Raw genomic sequence first — 19719 nt, forward strand, 5'->3', positions numbered from 1 at the left:
TGGCCGGGTGCAATAGTGCAACATCTGTAATCCCAGCTACTTGGGAGGCTGAGGCATGAAAATCACTTGAACCCAGGAGGGGGAGGTTGCAGTGAACCAAGATCATACCACTGCACTCCAGGAGAAAAAGCAAGACTCTTTCTCAAAAACAAAAACAAAACAACAAGACGGAAATATGAGGACCGAGGCCTTTGTTTCCAGAACAGAGGGACCTGAGCTGGCACGGAATCTCAGAGCATAAGGAAACAGGCTGCAGACCCCCTAATCCACTGGACCATTGGCAGAGCAAAAGCCAAATACTCAGCTACAGGACGCTTCTAGGCCTGTGCTCCCCAACCGTACCACTCAGTGTCTCCTCTGAGCTGGCAAGGTGAGTCACAGCACCTGGACAGACCTGATCAACTGGAGGGTAACAGGTGTGACGACTGGACAACTCTAACAGCAGCCAAGGCTGCTCTGTCTCAGTCCCTCTCCCCATACCCATCTCCAACAGGCTCTATTTGTGTCCTGCTCCTCTGGCTTGGCAGGAAGGAGTCCCCCAGGTGAGTCAGAGATGGAGGAAACGCCAAATCACAGCCAGAGGAGGTTGTCTCCTAGCCTGTGTACCCCCATGCCCTGCCCCCCAGCAGACTCCCTGTGTTCCTGAAAGGTGATCTGTGAGTTCACACTCTGGCCATGACCTCACCACTCCCCCGGCCTCCCCCACTCCCCATATGGATTAATGTTACCCACCTTTAATCTTCAAGCCAGCCTCAAATGCCACCTTCTCCAGCCTGGAGTCCATTCGGAACCAACCTCCCCCTGAGCTGAGCATTTGGAATGGTCCAAAATTATCTCTTGCCTCCTTCAAAGGAGTCTGCCTCCCTCGGTGTGCAGCCTACCTTGTTCATCTATTTTCTCCACTGTTTATTTATCAAAGTGCTTTTGTTGTCAAGAGCCCAGTGAATATGGCTAAATGTCCATTTGGAGAAGTTAGGGGCAGAACGTCTTGGTCACTCATCTGTTTAGTTAACCTCACATCTTTTACAGTTAGTTCCTCTGAAAAAATAGCTTCAATCCTTCCAACTATAATGTGGACTCATTTTCTCTTAACCCTTTGTTCCCTACTCTTAAACCAAAGTGAATTAATTAAAAAAAAAATCACTAACTTCTATGTGGTTTACTGATCTTTGCCTTTAGGGCAAAACCTAAAGGTCCGTTGGGTTTTTTCTTTTTTTTTTTTTCATCTCTCCTAGTCTGAGAGTACCCACAATAGGCATTCAAAAGCCCAAATCCCAGGCTGGGCACAGTGGCTCACGCCTGTAATCCCAGCACTCTGGGAGGCCAAGGTGGGTGGATCACTTGAGGTCAGGAGTTCAAGACCAGCCTGGCCAACATGGTGAAACCCCATCTCTACTAAAAATACAAAAATGAGCCAGACATGGTGGTGGGCAACTGTAATCCCAGTTACTCAGGAGGCTGAGGCAGGAGAATCACTTGAACCAGGAGGCAGAGGTTGCAGTGAGCCAAGATTGTGCCACTGCACTCCAGCCTGGGCAACAGAGTGAGACTCTGTCTCTGAAAAAAAAAAAAGAAGAAAAAAAAAAGCCCCAAATCCCACACACCTCTGAAAGTTATTCCCAAATTACCTTTAAACTGTTAAACTTTAAGGTATGTCTCACCTTCTCCAAGATGATAAAAGATTTTGGGGAAGAATAAAAACCCGATCAATCAAGCAAGTGAAGAAGCGGACATAAACAGGCGGAAGGTTAATGGCAGCAACATAAAATAAGCCAGAGGCAAAGTATCCCCCAAACCAGAGAAGCCTCAGGGGCATGCACAGCCGGAGAGAGCAAGCCAGAGAGGGGTCTCGGCACTGCCTCACCTTCCACTTGTCCAATGGGGGGAGCGCTACCCCATTGGAACGGTTAAGGTCGGACACCAGCACCTTCAGAATGTCCTGAATCTACAGGAGGCGAAAAGGGAAAAACAAGGGCAGGGGAAGAAAGGTAGAAGTGGCTTAGAGAGAGGCAAGAAAGTCAGGGAAGGAGGAAGATGTGGGTTCAGGGAAACGAAATGCTGAAGAAGAGTGGAGGAGATCAATACCATGGCCTGTGCCATCCTTCCAAATGGCCACCTGCTGCCTTGCCGGGGGCAGAAACAAATAGATGGAAAAGTCCCCTGAAGGATGCAGTCACACAGAGTGGAGTCACCTGACCAATGCAGCTCTTAATACGCTCACTGGACCCTTCTCCTTAGGCCCAGGATGTGGGCAGTGAATCTAGCAGAGCTGCAGACCTCCACCTCCATTTTAAAAACCAGACTTCTGAGTAAGGGTTCACTTGAACGAAGGGGGCTCCAGCTAAAAAACAAGTTTGAGAGACACTGATCTTAACCAATGTCATCTTACAGAGGAGGAAACTGAGGCCCAGGGGAAGAAGTGGTTTTTCTGTGGTCATGCAGCAAGCTGGTGGCAAAGATGAACTCAAAAGTTAGATCTTCCCCTAATCCTAGTGCCTGGGGCTCTCCTCACCACACCCTGGGGCCCTTTCAATGACTCCTAAAGGGATAGCCTGATGGCCAGTGGCTGTTGTCATTGGCCTGGCTTCCCCTTGAGACTGGAGATGAGGAAAATGAAACAGCAACTACCATTTCCTGGGTGTCCTGGGTGTTTACAGCAGGCCCTGTACTAGGGATTAACATAAAAACAACAATAATAACAAATCTCATTTAAACTTCACAAGTGTAAGTAAAACAATACTTTACAGATGTGAAGAGAGAGGCCCAAAAAGCTCAAGCGATTTGCCCTAAATCACATCCCTAGCAGATGGACAGGTAGGATACACACCCAGAACTCTTAATCAGTACCCAACAGTTCTTCCACAATCATAACAATTACCCTCTACTGCCCCTTGGGCCCCCTGTCCCCAGGAGCCTAGCCAGCCAAGACTCACATCCTCAGGTGAGTGGCAACCACCAGAAGTGGTTGTCTCAGGGTTACTGCCATTTTTTATTTTCTTCTTCTTTTTCGCTCCTGTAGGAACACCAGGGCTGTTCCTCTGCTGATATTCTCTCAACTGTGGAAAAGAAGAGCAATAATACTCATGAGATCTACAAGCCCCTACAGTTACATCCTACTTTACAATTTTTCCGAAATACTCATATATACCATCTGATTTAACGCCACCAACAAGTCTACAAGGTCTTGTCACAATCACTTAGTGACTGAGAGGAACTGATACCATGGCTTAAAAAAATGCAAGAATTGAACTTAAACTCAGTCTTCTGACTCCAAGCTCTGGGGTTTTGCCACAAATCAGCAGCTGCCAGGGGCCAAAACCAGAGGCAGAGGTACCTTTCTACCTCTCATCCCAGAAACAGGATGAGAACACTTAGAGGACTGGGTCCTAAGATCAAAAGTCAGTTTCACGCGCTAATTACGGTTCTGAGGGGGATTGCGACATCACTACATTCCACTCCGCTATGGAGAATTCAAATATGAGGTGGAGAAGTCAAGCCTGGAGTCCCAGCTACTTAGGAGGCTAAGGCAGGAGGATTACTTAAGGCCAGGAGTTCAAGGCCAGCGTGGGCAACATAGTGACATTCCGCCTCTCAAAATAAATATGTATCTTAAAATGTGGGCTGGAACATTAAGTCCGCAGGAACTGTACACTGTGGTTTAGAGTCATACATCCTCACACATTTGTTAATGTAAGAAATGCACCAATGCCTCTGAAACTTACATCAATGTATCCTCCTGGCAAAAGGCAGCCTTTCTGTTGAACCTGGGAATTCAACAGAAAGAGGACAACCCAAGCCTCATTTCAGAGAAAAGTCTGGTATACTCTTAGAAATTTATGTGACTGTCATCCCTAAGTACATTAATGTTTTTTTCTCAAGAGAATAAAGGGAAACTGAGGCTTCAGAAAGATATTTATCCTGTGGCACTTCAAGTACCCCAGGCTGAGATGATATGAGGAAGATTCAAGCTGTCAAGTTCAGTTTCCCAAGACCTGTTCCACAGGAGATAAGCAGATCTCATTCCAGAGACCACTGAAGGGCACTCTGGTCCCAGAACCATGGATAATTCGAATATGAGGTGGAAGTCAGAAAAAAAATGTTAGTCTCTCTGGAGAGTAGAAGCCTGGGGGAAAATCAAACCAATCCCGTTCTCACATTGCCACCCAGAGATACTGCCAATGTTTTGAGCTCACGGGGGAAGTGTAGGCTTTTCACACTATCAGTGTCTATGTTAAGGGTGTAAGGCAGCCTGAAACCTCTCCCTCCTAGGTGCCATAGTCCCCAATCCCCTTCCAGCTGGAAATTTATGCTGTGACCAGAGGAACCAGAAGCGGGATGAGAACACTTAGGGGACTGGGTCCTAAGATCAAAGACTGGTCTCGCGCACTAATTACGGTTCCGAGGGGGGCTGTGACGTCACTACATTCCACTCCTGGGGGGGAACATCAGCACGACGTCCGAGTCGCTGCTCTGCGATGGGGGAGGGGAGCGCAGGGCCAGGACCCAGGTCCTTGGAGACGCGAGCCCAAATCGCCCAGGGAGGTCCGGTTTGGGGCGGCAGGAGGTGAGGGCCGAGTCTGGAGCGGGGAGCCCCGGGAGTCACCAGCCCAAAGTCACCCGGGGGCGACTGGCGAGGGCGGGGGCTGGGCGGCTGAGGGGGCGGGGCTGGCTGACAAGACTTTTGTGGGGGGAGCCCAGAGGCGCTGGGGGGAGCCCAGCCCGGTGTGCCTCAGGAGTGGCAGGGACTCTGGCCGTGGTCCTGCCATCGGAATGGGGCTGGGGCTGGGCCAGGGGGCCGCGACCCGGTGCACTTTACCTTTTTCTTCGCTGCGGCCAATTTGCTCTGTCGGGTTTCTTCCGACATCGCGGGGCGGGGAGGGAGGCGGGGTTGGGGCCACATCAGCGCGATCCCGTCAACCACTGCGGAAGTCAGTCAGCCACCGCGCAGCTGTGCGACCGAGCCAGAGGAGGCGTAACCAGGGCGGTACTAGAGCGCAGAATAAGGGCGTGGCCTCAAAGATCAAAGCCCATTCGTCAATGAAAAAGATAAAGCGGAAAGGAGGCGTGGCCAGGCAGCGGCGTGGCCAGAGGGACCTGTGGCGTCACAACAAAAGCTGCGCACGCAACCGCTGTCCCCGCCCACTTCGGAGAGGGGCGGGGCCGGCTTTCCTTGGGTGCGCGCGCAGCTTGCTGTGCGACCATCAAGCTCCGGGTCAGTGTTCCTTGCCTCGCGCACCTGAGAGGCCGCTCTCCGACTCCCGCGCTGGACCCTCTTGCGCCACTGAACCCCCTGATCCGGGGGCCTCGGACCCCAGGGCTCAGGAGGTGGGCGAGGAACGGACTCCACAGTTTCTTTCCTGACTTCTTACAGCCCTGCCCCAGACTTTCCCTTTCCAGAAATCACCTCCAAAGACTCCCATCCAGTGCTTCAGACAACCCCCGCCTCAGAACGCCCCCTTCCTAGAGGGTCTCTACCCTGATCCTGGGAGCATATCTGCCCCCTTTCCAGATGGATCCAGTCCCAGGCGCTCCTACTTCCCAGCTGCTCCTCCTCCCGCATCCCCACAGTACCCCTGTCCTCACAGCGGACTGTGGGTCCAATCAGGCTTTCCCCTCGGATTCCTCTCCAGGACTGAACCAGGACTTACCCGAAGTTGCCGCGGGGCCTTCCGATCCCCTGTGAGTATTTCTTCCCCCACACCTCCCTTCCCATCCCCGACCCTCCCTCGTGCGCTCCCGGCCCTCCTCCCCATCCCAACCGCAGCCAATCCCCGCTTAGCCCTCTTCCATATCTTCTCCTAGCCGACTGAGAAACTCCAGGTCATTCCTCAATCCCTCCCCTTCCTTTCCTCAGGCCCGCCATTCTTGAAAGAAGTGCTTGGCCGGGCGCGGTGGCTCAAGCCTGTAATCCCAGCACTTTGGGAGGCCGAGACGGGCGGATCGCGAGGTCAGGAGATCGAGACCATCCTGGCTAACACGGTGAAACCCCGTCTCTACTGAAAAATACGAAAAACTAGCCGGGCGAGGTGGCGGGCGCCTGTGGTCCCAGCTACTCCGGAGGCTGAGGCAGGAGAATGGCGTGAACCCGGGAGGCGGAGCTTGCAGTGAGCTGAGATCCAGTCACTGCACTCCAGCCTGGGCGGCAGAGCGAGACTCCGTCTCAAAAAAAAAAAAAAAAAAAAGAAGTGCTATCCTGTCCTGTCCTGTCCTAGGCTAACTCCTCTCCCTCCCCATCCTGTCTCCTGGCCCCTCAGATGCCTTTCACTCCAGTTCAGCACCAGCCATCTTTCCTCCTCTCTCGTTTCACCCCTCACCCAGCCCTGCCTTTAAACAAACCCACAGCTCCCCAATCAGGAAAATGCTTGGTGTTCACCCTGGCCACTCCTTTAGTTGCTAATAGTCTCTCCTCTTCTCTGGCAAGCCACCCCCAAAACGCAGCCTCCTCCTCCTCTCATCCCCCAGATGGAGTTGCCACTACCACTACCACCACTCTCAAGTTAGATCGTGAGGGCCAGGCACAGTGGCTCACTCTTGTAATCCCAGCACTTTGGGAGGCGGAGGCAGACGGATCGTTTGAGGTCAGGAGTTCAAGATCAGCCTCCCCATCATGGTGAAACCCTGTCTCTACTAAAAATACAAAAAAAAAAAAAAATGTCAGCTGAGCATGGTGGTGCAGGCCTGTAATTCCAGCTACTCAGGAGGCTGAGTCAGGAGAATTGCTTGAACCCGGGAGGTGGAGGTTGCAGTAAGCAGAGAATGCACCACTGCACTCCAGCCAAGACAACAGAGCTAGATTATGTCTCAAAAAAAAAAAAAAAGACGTTAGATCAGGAAAGACTTGGTATTTGTTCATTGATTTAGCAACTGCTGCAATGCAGGTGTATGCCAGATAGCCCCCTGCCCTCCAGGAGCCACGGGCAAAAAAATGGTTCCATGACAAGTATGCACATGATTCTGAGAGGGGGAGCCCAGTCTTGGGCTTGCAAAGAGGGCTCTCCAGAGATGGCAGGGTCAGAGGTAAGGCCTGAAGGGCAAGTCACAGTGAGCTCAGATGATGATGACGGGGTGGCAGCCACAGTTTGCCAAAAGCATTGGGCTGATTGAGCTTCTCTCTGCAAGTGAGTTGGTGTCCACTGTCTTTGACCATGGGGTAACTCACTGCAGATCATGCCTTTCTCATTCATGCTAATTCATTCCTTCTTTTTTTTTTTTTTTTTTTTTTTGAGACAGGATCTGTCGCCCAGGCTGGAGTGCAGTGGCGCTATCTGGGCTCACTGTAACCTCTGCCTCCCGGACCCAACCCATCCTCCTGCCTCAGCATCCCAAATAGCTGGGACCATAGTTGTGTGCCATGACGCCTGGCTAATTTTCTTGTATTTTCAGTAGAGACAGATTTTCGCCATGTTGCCCAGGCTGGTCTCAAACTGATGAGCTCAAAGCAACCTGCCCGCCTTGGCCTCCCAAAGTGCTGGGATTACAGGCAGGAGCTACTGTCCCAGCTTCCACTTTTAAAAACAAGGCTCGGCCAGGCACGGTGGCTCATGCCTGTAATCCCAGCACTTTGGGAGGCCAAGGCGAGTGGGTCACCTGAGGTCAGGAGTTTGACCAGTCTGGCCAACATGGCGAAACGCCGTCTCTACTAAAAATACAAAAATTAGCTGAGCATAGTGGTACATGCCTGTAATCCCAGCTACTGGAGACTGAGGCGGGAGAATCGCTTGAACCCAGGGTGGAGGTTGCAGTGAGCTGAGATCCCGCTGCACTCCAGCCTGGGCAACAGAGCGAAACTCCATCTCAAAAAAAAAAAAAAAAAGAGGCTCTATTGAGCACTGTCCCCACCAGCTTACTTTACATACATCATCTTTCCAGTTCCTTCCAGCAACCTTTGAGACAGACACTTTACTGTCCCCATGTTGAGGTGAGGCCTGTGAGTTCCAGAGAGATGAATATAGCCAGGACGTGGCAGAGCTGTGGTCTTCAAATTGAGAAACTGAGTTGTTTTTTGTTTTGTTTTGTTTTGTTTTGTTTTGTTTTTGAGACGGAATCACTCTGTCACCCAGGCTGGAATGCAATGGCACGATCTCGGCTCACTGCAACCTCTGCCTCCCGGGTTCAAGTGATTCTCCTGCCTCAGCCTCCCAGTAGCTGGGATTACAGATGCCTGCCACCATGCCTGGCTAATTTTTATATTTTTAGTAGAGACAGGATTTTGCCATGTTGGCCAGGCTGGTCTCAAACTCCTGACCTCAGTGATCCACCCGCCTCAGCCTCCCAAAGTGCTGGGATTACAGACATGAGCCACCTTGCCTGGGCTTGAACTGAACTCTTAACCGGTACCTTGGGCTTGCTCCTCTCAGGGCCTCTTTGCAGCAGCACCCTCCTGACCTCTCCTGCCTCTTTTTCTGTGCCCGCTTGGCTGGCTCCTCTGCTTCCTGCTACTCCTGAGGTAAATGTGGGCATTTCTGTAGGGTCCAGCCCTACGGAGCTTAGCGGGTGTTCTCCCCGTGTGCAGAGACGAGAGATTGTAAGAAATAAAGACACAAGACAAAGAGATAAAGAGAAAACAACTGGGCCTGGGGGACCACTACCACCAAGACGCAGAGACCGGTAGTGACCCCGAATGGCTGGGCGCGCTGATATTTACTGCATACAAAACAAAGGGGGCAAGGTAAGGAGGGTGAGTCATCCAAGTGATTGATAAGGTCAAGCAAGTCACGTGATCATGGGACAGAGGGCCCTTCCCTTTTAGGTAGCCAAAGCAGAGAGGGAAGGCAGCATACGTCAACGTTTTCTTCTATGCACTTATTTTTTTTTTTTTTTTTTTTTTTTTTTTTTTTTTTTGAGACAGAGTCTCACGCTGTTGCCCAGGCTGGAGTGCAGTGGCGCGATCTCGGCTCACTGCAAGCTCCGCCTCCCGGGTTCCCGCCATTCTCCTCCTCAGCCTCCTGAGTAGCTGGGACTACAGGCGCCCGCCACCGCGCCCGGCTAATTTTTTGTATTTTTAGTAGAGACGGGGTTTCACTGTGGTCTCGATCTCCTGACCTTGTGATCCGCCCGCCTCGGCCTCCCAAAGTGCTGGGATTACAGGCTTGAGCCACCGCGCCCGGCCTTATCTACTCTTTTTTTTTTTTTTTTTTTTTTTGAGACAGAGGCTCGCTCTGTCGCCCAGGCTGGAGTGCAGTGGCCGGATCTCAGCTCACTGCAAGCTCCGCCTCCCGGGTTCACGCCATTCTCCTGCCTCAGCCTCCCGAGTAGCTGGGACTACAGGCGCCCGCCACCTCGCTCGGCTAGTTTTTTATGTATTTTTAGTAGAGACGGGGTTTCACCGTGTTCGCCAGGATGGTCTCGATCTCCTGACCTCGTGATCCGCCCGTCTCGGCCTCCCAAAGTGCTGGGATTACAGGCTTGAGCCACCGCGCTCGGCCTCTATGCACTTATAAGAAAGATCAAAGACTTTAAGACTTTCACTATTTATTCTACCGCTATCTACTACGAACTTCCAAGAGAAACCAGGAGTACGAGAGGAACATGAAAGTGGACAAGGAGCATAACCATTGAAGCACAGCACCACAGGGAGGGGTTTAGGCCTCCGGTTGACTGCGGGCAGGCCTGGATAATATCCAGCCTCCCACAAGAAGCTGGTGGAGCAGTGATCCCTGACTCCTCCAAGGAAAAGAGACTCCCTTTCACGGTCTGCTATGCTAAGTAACAGGTGCCTTCCCAGACACTAGCATTACCACTTGACCAAGGAGCCCTCAAGCGGCCCTTATGCGGGCATGACAGAGGGCTCACCTCTTGCCTTCTAGGTCACCTCACAATGTCCCTTTAGCACCTGACCCTATACCCGCCGGTTATTCTTAGGTTATATGAGTAATGAAACAAAGAGGAATATTAAAAGCTAATGATTAGTAATGTTTATACTAATGATTGATAATTGTCCATCATCATCTCTATATCTAATTCGTATTTTGACTATTCTTATTGTTTTCTTTATTATACTGAAACGGTTTGTGCCTTCAGTCTCTTGCCTCGGCACCTGGGTAATCCTTCGCCCACACATTTCCAAGTGACTCCGCTCTCCTCTTGCCGTTCTCTTTCTACACACCTGCTCCATGGTCTCACTGCCACTCCCTCAGCCCATCCCAGTGCCCACAAGTCTCCTGTCTCTCTCCAGCCCTGACCTTTCTCGGGACACCCAAAGCTGCCTGCAGAATCTTTGCCTTCCCACTTGCCAAGTCTGAAATCACACTCAGCCTCCTAACCAGGACCACAAACCAACTCCTCCAACTGCCCTTGCATCATCAGAGGAACCCCAAGCTCTTAAAGTGGGCTCTGCCTCTCCTTCTTTCTAATAGCACTGCTCATGGTTGCATTTGTTCTTTTTTTTTTTTTTTTTTTGAGGTGGAGTCTCGCTCTGTCGCCCAGGCTGGTGTGCAGTGGTGTGATCTCGGCTCACTGCAACCCCCACCTCCCAGGTTCAAGCAATTCTCCTGCCTCAGCCTCCCAAGTAGCTGGGACTACAGGCGTGTGCCACCACGCCCAGCTAATTTTTTGTATTTTTAGTAGAAATGGGGTTTCACCGTGTTAGCCAGGATGGTCTTGATCTCCTGACCTCGTGATCCTCTCGCCTCGGCCTCCCAGAGTGCTGGGATTACAGACGTGAGCCACCGTGCCCAGTTGCATTTATTCTTTTTCACACCACTGTCCCCTCACTCACCCACTCACACATGTGGAAACCACTTTCATTCCCCCGAACACATGTGCTGTCTCCTACCTTAAGGCATTTGGGTACACCTTCACCCCTGGGTGTCCATGGAGATTGCTACCCGGACCCCCATGGAGTAATGACCAGAAAAAAACTCTGGCCGGGCGTGGTGGCTCAAGCCTGTAATCCCAGCACTTTGGGAGGCCGAGACGGGTGGATCATGAGGTCAAGAGATCGAGACCATCGTGGCTAACACAGTGAAACCCCGTCTCTACTAAAAAAATACAAAAAACTAGCTGGGCGAGGTGGTGGGCGCCTGTAGTCCCAGCTACTCGGGAGGCTGAGGCAGGAGAATGGCGTAAACCTGGGAGGCGGAGCTTGCAGTGAGCTGAGATCCGGCCCCTGCGCTCCAGCCTGGGCAACAGAGCGAGACTCCGTCTCAAAAAAAAAAAAAAGAAAAAGAACTCTACCTGTTCAATACAGACTCAACCATGCTTTTTTTTGAGACGGAGTCTCGCTCTGTCACCCAGGCCGGAGTGCAATGGCATGATCTCGTCTTGCTGCAATCTCCACCTCCCAGGTTCAAGGGATTCTCCTGCCTCAGCCTCTCAAGTAGCTGGGACCACAGGCGCGCGCCACCATGCCTGGCCAATTTTTGTATTTTTACTAAAGACAGGATTTCACTATGTTGGCCAGGCTGGTCTCGAACTACTGACCTCATTATCTGCCCGCCTCGGCCTCCCAAAGTGCTGGGATTACAGGTGTGAGCCACCACACCTGGCCAACCATGCTTTTTTTCCATCAGATATTTTCAATGTGAAACCCACTGATATGGAGGGCCAACTGTTCTGTCCCCTCTGTCTGCAATACATTCTTCCACCTTTCTGCCAAGCTAAAGCCTGCTCATCCTTTAAAATTTAGCTTCCTCGGAGAAGCCATATCCCCACTCCTGGGTCAGTCCAGTTGCCCTGTCAGACCCTCCCATAGCACACTGGACTTCAACTTCAAAGCATTTTTCAGACATAATTCATTTATTGGTTACTTATTCATTCATTCATTGATAAATATTAATATTGAGTGCCTACTATGTGCCATGTACTGTTGTGGACACTGTGTGATCAGCAGTGAACAAAAGTCCCTTCCCTCATGGAGGTTAGACTTCAGTGATGTAAAGCAATGTAAGACAATGAAAGTAACAAAATGCATAACTTGTCAGGTGATGAAAAATGCTGTAGAACATCAGGAGGCCAGGTGCGGTGGCTCATGTTTGCAATCCTAACACTTTGGGAGGCCAAGGTGTGAGGATTGCTCCAGCCCAGGGTTTGAGAACACACGGGGTGACATAGCAAGACCCCATCTCTACAAAAAATAAATTTTTTTTTTTTTAAATTAGCTGAGTGTGGCTGGGAGTGGTGTCTCACACCTGTAATCCCAACACTTTGGGAGGCTGAGGCGGGCAGATCACGAGGTCAGGAGGTTGAGACCATCCTGGCTAACACGGTGAAACCCCGTCTCTAATAAAAATACAAAAAATTAGCCAGGCTGGTGGGGGTGCCTGTAATCCCAGCTACTTGGGAGGCTGAGGCAGGAGAATGGCATAAACCCAGGAGGTAGAGGCTGCAGTGAGCCAAGATCACGCCATTGTACTCCAGCCTGGGCGACAGAGCAAGACTCCACCTCAAAAAAAAAAAAATTAGGTGAGTGTGATGGCACATGCCTGTTGTAACAGCTACTCAGGAGGCTAGGGTGGGAGGATTGCTTAAGCCCAGAAAGTTGAGGCTACAGTGAGGCGTGATTGTGCCTCTGCACTCCAGCATGGATGACAGAGCGAGACAGACCCCATCTTAAAAATTAAATTTAAAAAAGGCCGAGCACGGTGGCTCACGCCTATAATCCCAGCACTGTGGGAGGCTGAGGTGGGCGGATCACGAGGTCAGGAGTTTGAGACCAGCTTGACCAACATGCTGAAACCTCGTCTCTACTGAAAATAGAAAAATTAGCCGGGCATGGTGGCATGAACCTGCAATCCCAGCTGCTCGGGAGGCTGAGGCAGAAGAATCGCTTGAACCCAGGAGGCGGAGGTTGCAGTGAGCTGAGATGGTGCCACAGCACTCCAGCCTGGGTGACAAAGCGAGACTCTGTCTCAAAAAAAAAAAAAAGAAAAATTAAATTTCAAAAAATATTAAAAATCAGGAAAAAGGAATAGTGAGTGATTGAGACATTACCGTTGTAGACAGGACTGTCAGAGAGGGCCTTTCTGATGGAGCGATGCATAAGTAGAGCTTTAAGTGGAAGCATCTGGAGGAAGAACTTCATTGTGGGGCACTTTCTCTTTGAGGCTGGGCTGTGCCTTCTATGAGAGCAGTGGGCTGGGCTTGATGTCTCATTCATTGCTGCGCTCCTGGACCCTTTGTCAGTTCCTGGCAGAGGGTGCTCACTCCTTCCTCTGAGTGACTGGTTACAAGCTACTAACCTAAAACCAGGAAGACCGTCCTCCTCGGTCCCTTCTTGTATCATGTGTAGACAGCTCATCCAACATACGTTTCCTGAAGATTGGCTGTGTCCTAGGCACTGGCCTTCACAGCTTCTACAGGCAGAAAGGGCAAAGTTGAAAGCCCCAAGGAAGGGTTTTATCCAATGAGATTCTAAACCCAGTGACAGCTGGGCATGGTGGCTCACGCCTGTAATCCCAGCACCTTGAGAGGCCGAGGCAGGCAGATCTCCGGAGGTCAGGAGTTTGAGACCAGCCTGGCCAACATGGCAAAAACCCTGTCTCTACTAAAAATACAAAAATGAGGCCGGGAGCAGTGGCTCACACCTGTAATCCCAACACTTCGGGAGGCCAAGGTGGGTGGATCACCTGAGGTCAGGAGTTCGGGACCAGCCTGGCCAACATGGTGAAACCCCAACTCTACTAAAAATACAAAAAAAAAAAATAGATGGGCATGGTAGCAGGCACCTGTAATTGCAGCTACTCAGGAGGCTGAGGCAGGAGAATCGCTGGAACCTGAGAGGTGGAGAATCGCTGGAACCTTGCAGTGAGCTGAGATTGTGCCATTGCACTCCAGCCTGGGCAACAAGAGTGAAACTCCATCTCAAAAAAAAAATACAAAAATTAGCCGGGCATTGTGGTGTGCACCTGTAATCCCAACTATTCAGGAAGCTGAGGCAGGAGAATTACTTGAACCCCGGAGGCAGAGGTTGCCGTGAGCCGGGATCATGCCACTGTGTTCCAGCCTGGGCGGCAGAGTGAGACTCTGTCTCAAAAAAAAAAACCAAAAAAAAAAAACAACCAGTAACATTGTAAATGAGAGGAGAGCCCAAGACGGAGGCCTGGAGCAGGTTCTGTGGGGTCAGACTAGGGACCAGGGCGGGCCCATTGGTTAGGATTGGGTTTGGCTAGGAGTGAAGAAAACCCCAAATAACAATGGTTTAAGCAGTCATTGGCACCCAGGCCTCCATCTAATTCAACACCATCTTCAATGTATGACTTGTACCTTATCATCCAAGATAGCTGCTCAGCTCCAGCACTGCATCCACATTCCAGCCAGAGAAAGGCATGCCCTCTTCCTGGGAGGACAATTCCCAGTCACTGGCTGGGAACAGTGGCTCATGCCTGTAATCCCAACACTGTCGGAGACTGAGGCTAGAGGATAGATCACCTAAGCCCAGGAGTTTGAGGTTGCAGTGACCTATGATCATGCCACTGCAATTCAGCCTGGGTGACAGAACAAGAACAAGACCCTATTTAAAAAAAAAAAAAAAAAGTAGGGGGGAGGTTGGGCACAGTGGCTCACACCTGTAATCCTAGCACTTTGGGAGACTGAGGCGGGCAGATCATGAGGTCAGGAGTTCAAGACCAGCCTGGCCAGTATGGTGAAACCCCATCTCTACTAAAAAATACAAAAATTAGCTGGGCATGGTGGCGCACACCTGTAGTCCTAGCTACTCAGGAGGCAGAGACAGGAGAATCACTTGAACCTGGGAGGCAGAGGTTGCAATGAGCCAAGATTGGGTTACTGCACTCCAGTCTGGGCGACAGAGTGAGACTCCGTCTCAAAAAAAAATTCCCAGATGATTAAGTTCTACTTGCTGGAACTTAGTCATAGGGCCACATCTAATTCCAAGGAAGGCTTGGAAATGCAGTCTTATTCAGGGGGTTAGGGTGCCTATTAGCAAGCACAAGCAGGAAGTGACTACTGGGGGACATGTAAGCTGTGAATTTTGGATAACTGGTCAGTCTGGCTGATGACTTTTTTTGCCTCTCAGAGGCCATCGCCCAAGTCTGGCCAGGCTGATGGGACCAGCGAGGAGTCTCTGCACCTTGACATTCAGAAACTGAAGGAGAAGAGGGACATGCTGGATGAGGAGATCTCCCAGTTCATATCTGAGTAAGTTTCATTGGGTTCCCCATCATGGTTAAGATAACTTTGGGCCAGGCATAGTGGCTCACGCCTGTAATCCCAGCACTCTAGGAGGCTGAGGTGGGCAGATCACTTGAGGTCAGGAGTTTGAGACCAGCTTGGCCAACATGGCAAAACCCTGTCTCTATTAAAAATACAAAAAATAGCTGGGCACGGTGGTACGTGCATGTAGTCCCAGCTACTCCAGAGGCTGAGGCAGGAGAATCGCTTAAACCTGGGAGATGGAGGTTGCAGTCGGCTGAGATCACGCCACTGCACTCCAGCCTGGGTGATGGATTGAGAATCTAGCTCAAAAAAAAAAAAAAGATAACTTTTAACTCTCTAACTGCCCAGTAACTGAAAAACCCAGTCGCACTGGCTTAGCATAGAAATAGGACTGTGCGCTACTCAGGAGGCTGAGGCAGGAGAATCGCTTAAACCCGGGAGGTGGAAATTGCAGTGAGCTGAGATCGCGCCACTGAACTCCAACCTGGCTACAGAGCACGACTTGGTCAAGAAAGAAAGGAAGAAAGGAAGGAAGGAGGGAAGGAGGGAAGGAGGGAAGGGGACGGGAAAGGGAAGGGAAGGAAAAGAAAGGAAAGGAAAGAAAGGAAAGAAAAAGGAAGGAAGGGAAGGGAAGGGAGAGAGACGGAAGGGAGAGGGAAGGGAGAGAGGAAAGGGAAAGGGAAGAGAGGGAGGGGGAGAAAGGAAGGAAGGAGGGAGGCAGGGAGGGAGGCAGGGAGGAAGCAAGGATGGAAGGAAGGACGGAAAGACGGACAGACGGATTATGCTTCTGGATTCAGGACATCTCAGCAGCCTCTCAGGTAGTGAGATGCTTAGGCTGTGGGAGGGCCTGAACTGGGACCTGGAAAGCTATCTGGGATGGAAGCTGTTGCTCTCTCAGTCTCTGGAGCCATGTTCTCCGCCTCTACTTCCCTCTGCACAAACTCCTTTCTCTCTCTGCAGGTAGAGTTTTCAGTGTGTAGGGGAAGCTGGCTCTTGAACACCTCCTAGAGTTCCCCACACCTCTTGCTCCAGCCACATGGCAGAGACTAAACTGCCTTTGAATGTGCATGTCACACTTGAAGGAATCCACCTGGCTGTTTGGATCATGTGCCCATCTGCGAGTCCCTCAGCTGTGGCCAGGGTCACATGGTACCATTGTAGCTGGAGACCCCGCCCTAAGGAGACAGGGCACGTTTGCCAGGAGTGCGGACCTGGGAAGATGCCCTGCCCTGCTGTAAGCTTTATGAGGGCAGGGCCTATCTTGCTGTCACCATATCCCTAGTACCTAGCACCAAGTAGGCCCTTACAGATGCCTTATTACTGTCTGAGCCTGGGGTCATCTGCTTTCTTAACTGAGCTGTCTTTCCCCCTCTTTCCATCGCTCATCCCAGAGGCTACAGTGTGGATGAACTGGAGGACCACATTACCCAGCTTCACGAGTACAATGACATCAAGGATGTGGGGCAGATGCTGATGGGCAAACTAGGTGAGTAGTTGGGACTGCAGAGCCACAAGCAGGCATCATAGGGTGTCGTCTCACCTAGGGGTGTTGTCTTTTGCTTCTGGGCCTCCTAACTTGCCAACTCTCACGCCCTCCGCAGTTGGCCTGCTCCTGGGCTGCCCCAGCCCCTCTCCTTACCAGCCTCTGGTCTCCCTGGCCACCTAGGTTTGTTCCTCAAGTACAGAACCTGCTTTGGAGCTGCAGCCAGGTTTGAGCGGGACTTGCCCATCTGCCAGACTGAGGACTCAGGGTCTCCCCAGTCTTCTGGGGCCTACTCAGAGTGATCGAGATACCATCCATGCCTCAAGTGGCTGGCTTGCTAAAGAGGCAGCAAGTGCAAGGGTGACCTTTTGTGACTTAAAGAAGTATTTTCTTCCTCCCTGAACAAAATCTTGCTATCTAGAGGGCTTTAGCCAAGGCACCAACACCTGCGTGTCATGCTGGCTAGGAGAGCCTACCTTGGAGGTGACAAAATGTGCAGGTGGCCCCTACAAACCCTTCAGTTCCATCCCCTAGCTTGGAGTGCTGGGCACTCTGATGTTCAGCAGCCAGTGACCAGCAGCCAGGGGTAGTGTTCAGAGCTGGGCCGTCTGCCCAGTTGCTGTGTGAGTTTTGGCACTTGTTGCAGAAATGCCTTCAGCATCCAGGATTCCACGGCAGGGAGGCTTCTCTGTGTTTCATTAGACAATGGGCCCCAAAGGAGGAGAAGAAAAAACTGGAGGCGGGAACTATAGATGGATAAAAAGATGGGGGTGATCAGGGCCCAAGAAGATGGGGGTGTGAGGGGAGTGTAGCCTAGTGGTTAAGAACACACGCTCAACTGGGCACAGCGGCTCACACCTGTACTCCCAGCACTGTGGGAGGCCGAGGCGGATGGATCACCTGAGGTTGGGATTTCAAGACCAGCCTGACCAACATGGAGAAACTGTCTCTACTAAATATATAAAATTAGCCAGGTGTGGTGGCACATGCGTAATCCCAGCTACTCGGGAGGCTGAGGCAGGAGACTCACTGGAACCCGGGAGGCAGAGGTTGTGGCGAGCTGAGATCGTGCCATTGCACTCCAGCCTGGGCAACAGGAGCGAAACTCCATCTCAAAAAAAAAAAAGAGGGCTGGGCTCACTGTAATCCCAGCACTTTGGGCACCCGAGGCAGGCGGATGACAAGGTCAGGAGTTCGAGACCAGCCTGACCAACACAGTGAAACCCTGTCTCTACTGAAAATACAAATATTAGCTAGGTGTGGTGGCATGCGCCTGTAATCCCAGCTACTCGGGAGGCTGAGGCAAGAGAATCGCTTGAACCCAGGAAGCGAAGGTTACAGTGAGCCGAGATCACACCACCGCACTCCAGCCTGGGCAACAGAGCCAGACTCCGTCTCAAACAAAAAAAAAAAGAACACAAGCTCTTAGTAGCGAGAATCAGCATGAGGCCTGTCACTTCCAGGTCATATGACCTGGAGCCGGTGGCCTCTCCCTTTTTTTTTTTTTTTTGTTTTGTTAGACTGATCTCACTCTGTCACCCAGGTTGGAGTGCAGTGGTATGATCTTGGCTCCCTGAAACCTCCGCCTCCCAGGTTCAAGTGATTCTAGTGCCTCAACCTCCTGAGTAGCTGGGATTACAGGCATCGGCCACCACGCCCGGCTAATTTTTGTATTTTTAGTAGACACGGGATTTTACCACGTTGGCCAGGCTGGTCTCGAACTCCTGACCCCAAGTGATCCACCTGCCTTGGCCTCCCAAAGTGCTGAGATTATAGGCTGAGCTACCGTACCTGGCGTCCTTTTTGTTTATTCAGTGAACATTTACTGAGCAGCTGCTCTGTGCCCAGCACTCTACAGAGTGCTGGGGACACTTTGGTGATCCAGACACTTTCAGGTCTCTTGCTGTCATGTGGTTTGTTTTCCTGTTGGGGGTAGAGGAATGCCCAGGAAGTAAGTGGACTCAGCAGTTAATTACAAAATGTGTTAGGTGCTATGAAGGTGACAAACGGCAGAGATGGGGAGAATATTGAGGTATGAACAGGGGGGCAGTGGGGGTAAGATAGGTAGTCAGGGGAGGCCTCTGAGGAGAACCCTTCCTCAGGAGAAAGGACCAGCCTTTGTGGAGAACAGAGGAGGAATAACATCACAGAGGCTGCAGAGGGGCAAACTCGAGCACGTGGGCCATGCCGAGGAGTCTGGAATGTTCAGCAGGCACAGCATACAATCAGCTTACATTTGAAGCGGATGAATCCAGCAGCTCTGTGTGGAGAATGGAATGGAGGGAGCTGTTTCATTCCTCTGCAAAATGGGGTGAGGGTCCAAGGAGTCCTCGTAGGTCCATTGTTGAATACAGTGGCTGGCACATGGCGGAGCTCCAGCGTGGCCAGGCGGGGCCCGCGGTGGGGCAGCCTGGAAGGAGCAGCAGAGAGCTTACCTTGGCCAGTTAGGCGAAGCACAAGTGTGCGGACCGGCTTGAAGCCAGACATGGTCCTGGGTGGGTCAGGGCAGTGACACTGGCTGGGGGCATTGGCTGTACTCCCTCCCACCTGTCCCCACTGCACATTCAGCCTTCCTTCCTTCCTTTCAGCTGTGATCCGAGGTGTCACCACCAAAGAGTTGTATCCAGAGTTTGGGCTGGACATGAATGACTGAGCAGGCTCATCGCCCCTTGTCCACAGTCCCCAGGGACAGAAGGGTGTGGACATGATAAACGCCGAGAGCCCAACCAGCACACCTACAGAGTTTCCAGCGAGAAAATGCCAGAAGCGCTTTTCTAGAGAGCCCAAGCTGAATCAGGAGGAGCCTAGAGAAGAGGCAGGCAGGGAGGAAGGGGCGTTCCCAGCTCCAAGGTTCCTGAAATGTCGCAGTGATACTTATATAGGGGTACATGTACTTTATTTGTCAATAAACATATCTGTACACTGATTCCCTCTTCTCCAATAGCCCCCAATAGTACCTAAGACAAAGAGAGCGTGCCTTGGATTAGAACAGGCCTACATGAGCCAGGCATTTTGCTAAGTGCTTTATATCCATTGTCTCTGATGCTTAAAATCATCCTGTGAGAAATTAGCTTAATTATCCCCATCTTACAGATGAAGACGCTGAGACTCAGAGAGGAGAC

General features: G+C 51.3%; 2 protein-coding genes across 6 annotated transcripts in view; one reads left to right on the forward strand and one right to left on the reverse strand.

Moving 5' to 3' along the window:
• Positions 1-5451, reverse strand: part of LOC105463977 (golgin A2) — a 20541-nt gene extending 15090 nt beyond the window's left edge. For 2 of the 4 annotated variants that reach the window (XM_011711523.3, XM_011711521.3), the window contains exons 1-3: positions 4817-5451; positions 2934-3056; positions 1865-1945 (exon numbers count right to left, since the gene is read on the reverse strand). In XM_011711523.3, the coding sequence (XP_011709825.2) occupies positions 1865-1945; positions 2934-3056; positions 4817-4900 (288 nt within the window). In that variant the 5' untranslated portion in view covers positions 4901-5451. The remainder of the gene's footprint in view (positions 1-1864; positions 1946-2933; positions 3057-4816) is intronic. The other 2 variants (XM_011711524.3, XM_011711522.3) reach the window with 1 other exon arrangement.
• LOC105463976 (SWI5 homologous recombination repair protein) lies at positions 4446-19388 on the forward strand. 2 transcript variants are annotated; one of them, XM_071078389.1, is made up of 6 exons: positions 4446-4564; positions 5631-5679; positions 14975-15096; positions 16506-16600; positions 18700-18908; positions 19186-19328. In XM_071078389.1, exons 1-6 carry the CDS (start codon positions 4476-4478, stop codon positions 19189-19191), a joined length of 570 nt encoding a protein of 189 aa, XP_070934490.1. In that variant the 5' UTR covers positions 4446-4475; the 3' UTR covers positions 19192-19328. The 2 variants fall into 2 exon arrangements, with proteins under 2 accessions (XP_070934490.1, XP_070934491.1); XM_071078390.1 differs by lacking the exon at positions 18700-18908 and having other exon boundaries at positions 19186-19388.
• The last annotated feature ends 331 nt before the right edge of the window (positions 19389-19719 follow it).

This window comes from Macaca nemestrina, chromosome 14, assembly GCF_043159975.1.
Source record: "Macaca nemestrina isolate mMacNem1 chromosome 14, mMacNem.hap1, whole genome shotgun sequence".
NCBI classification, from domain to species: domain Eukaryota; kingdom Metazoa; phylum Chordata; class Mammalia; order Primates; family Cercopithecidae; genus Macaca; species Macaca nemestrina.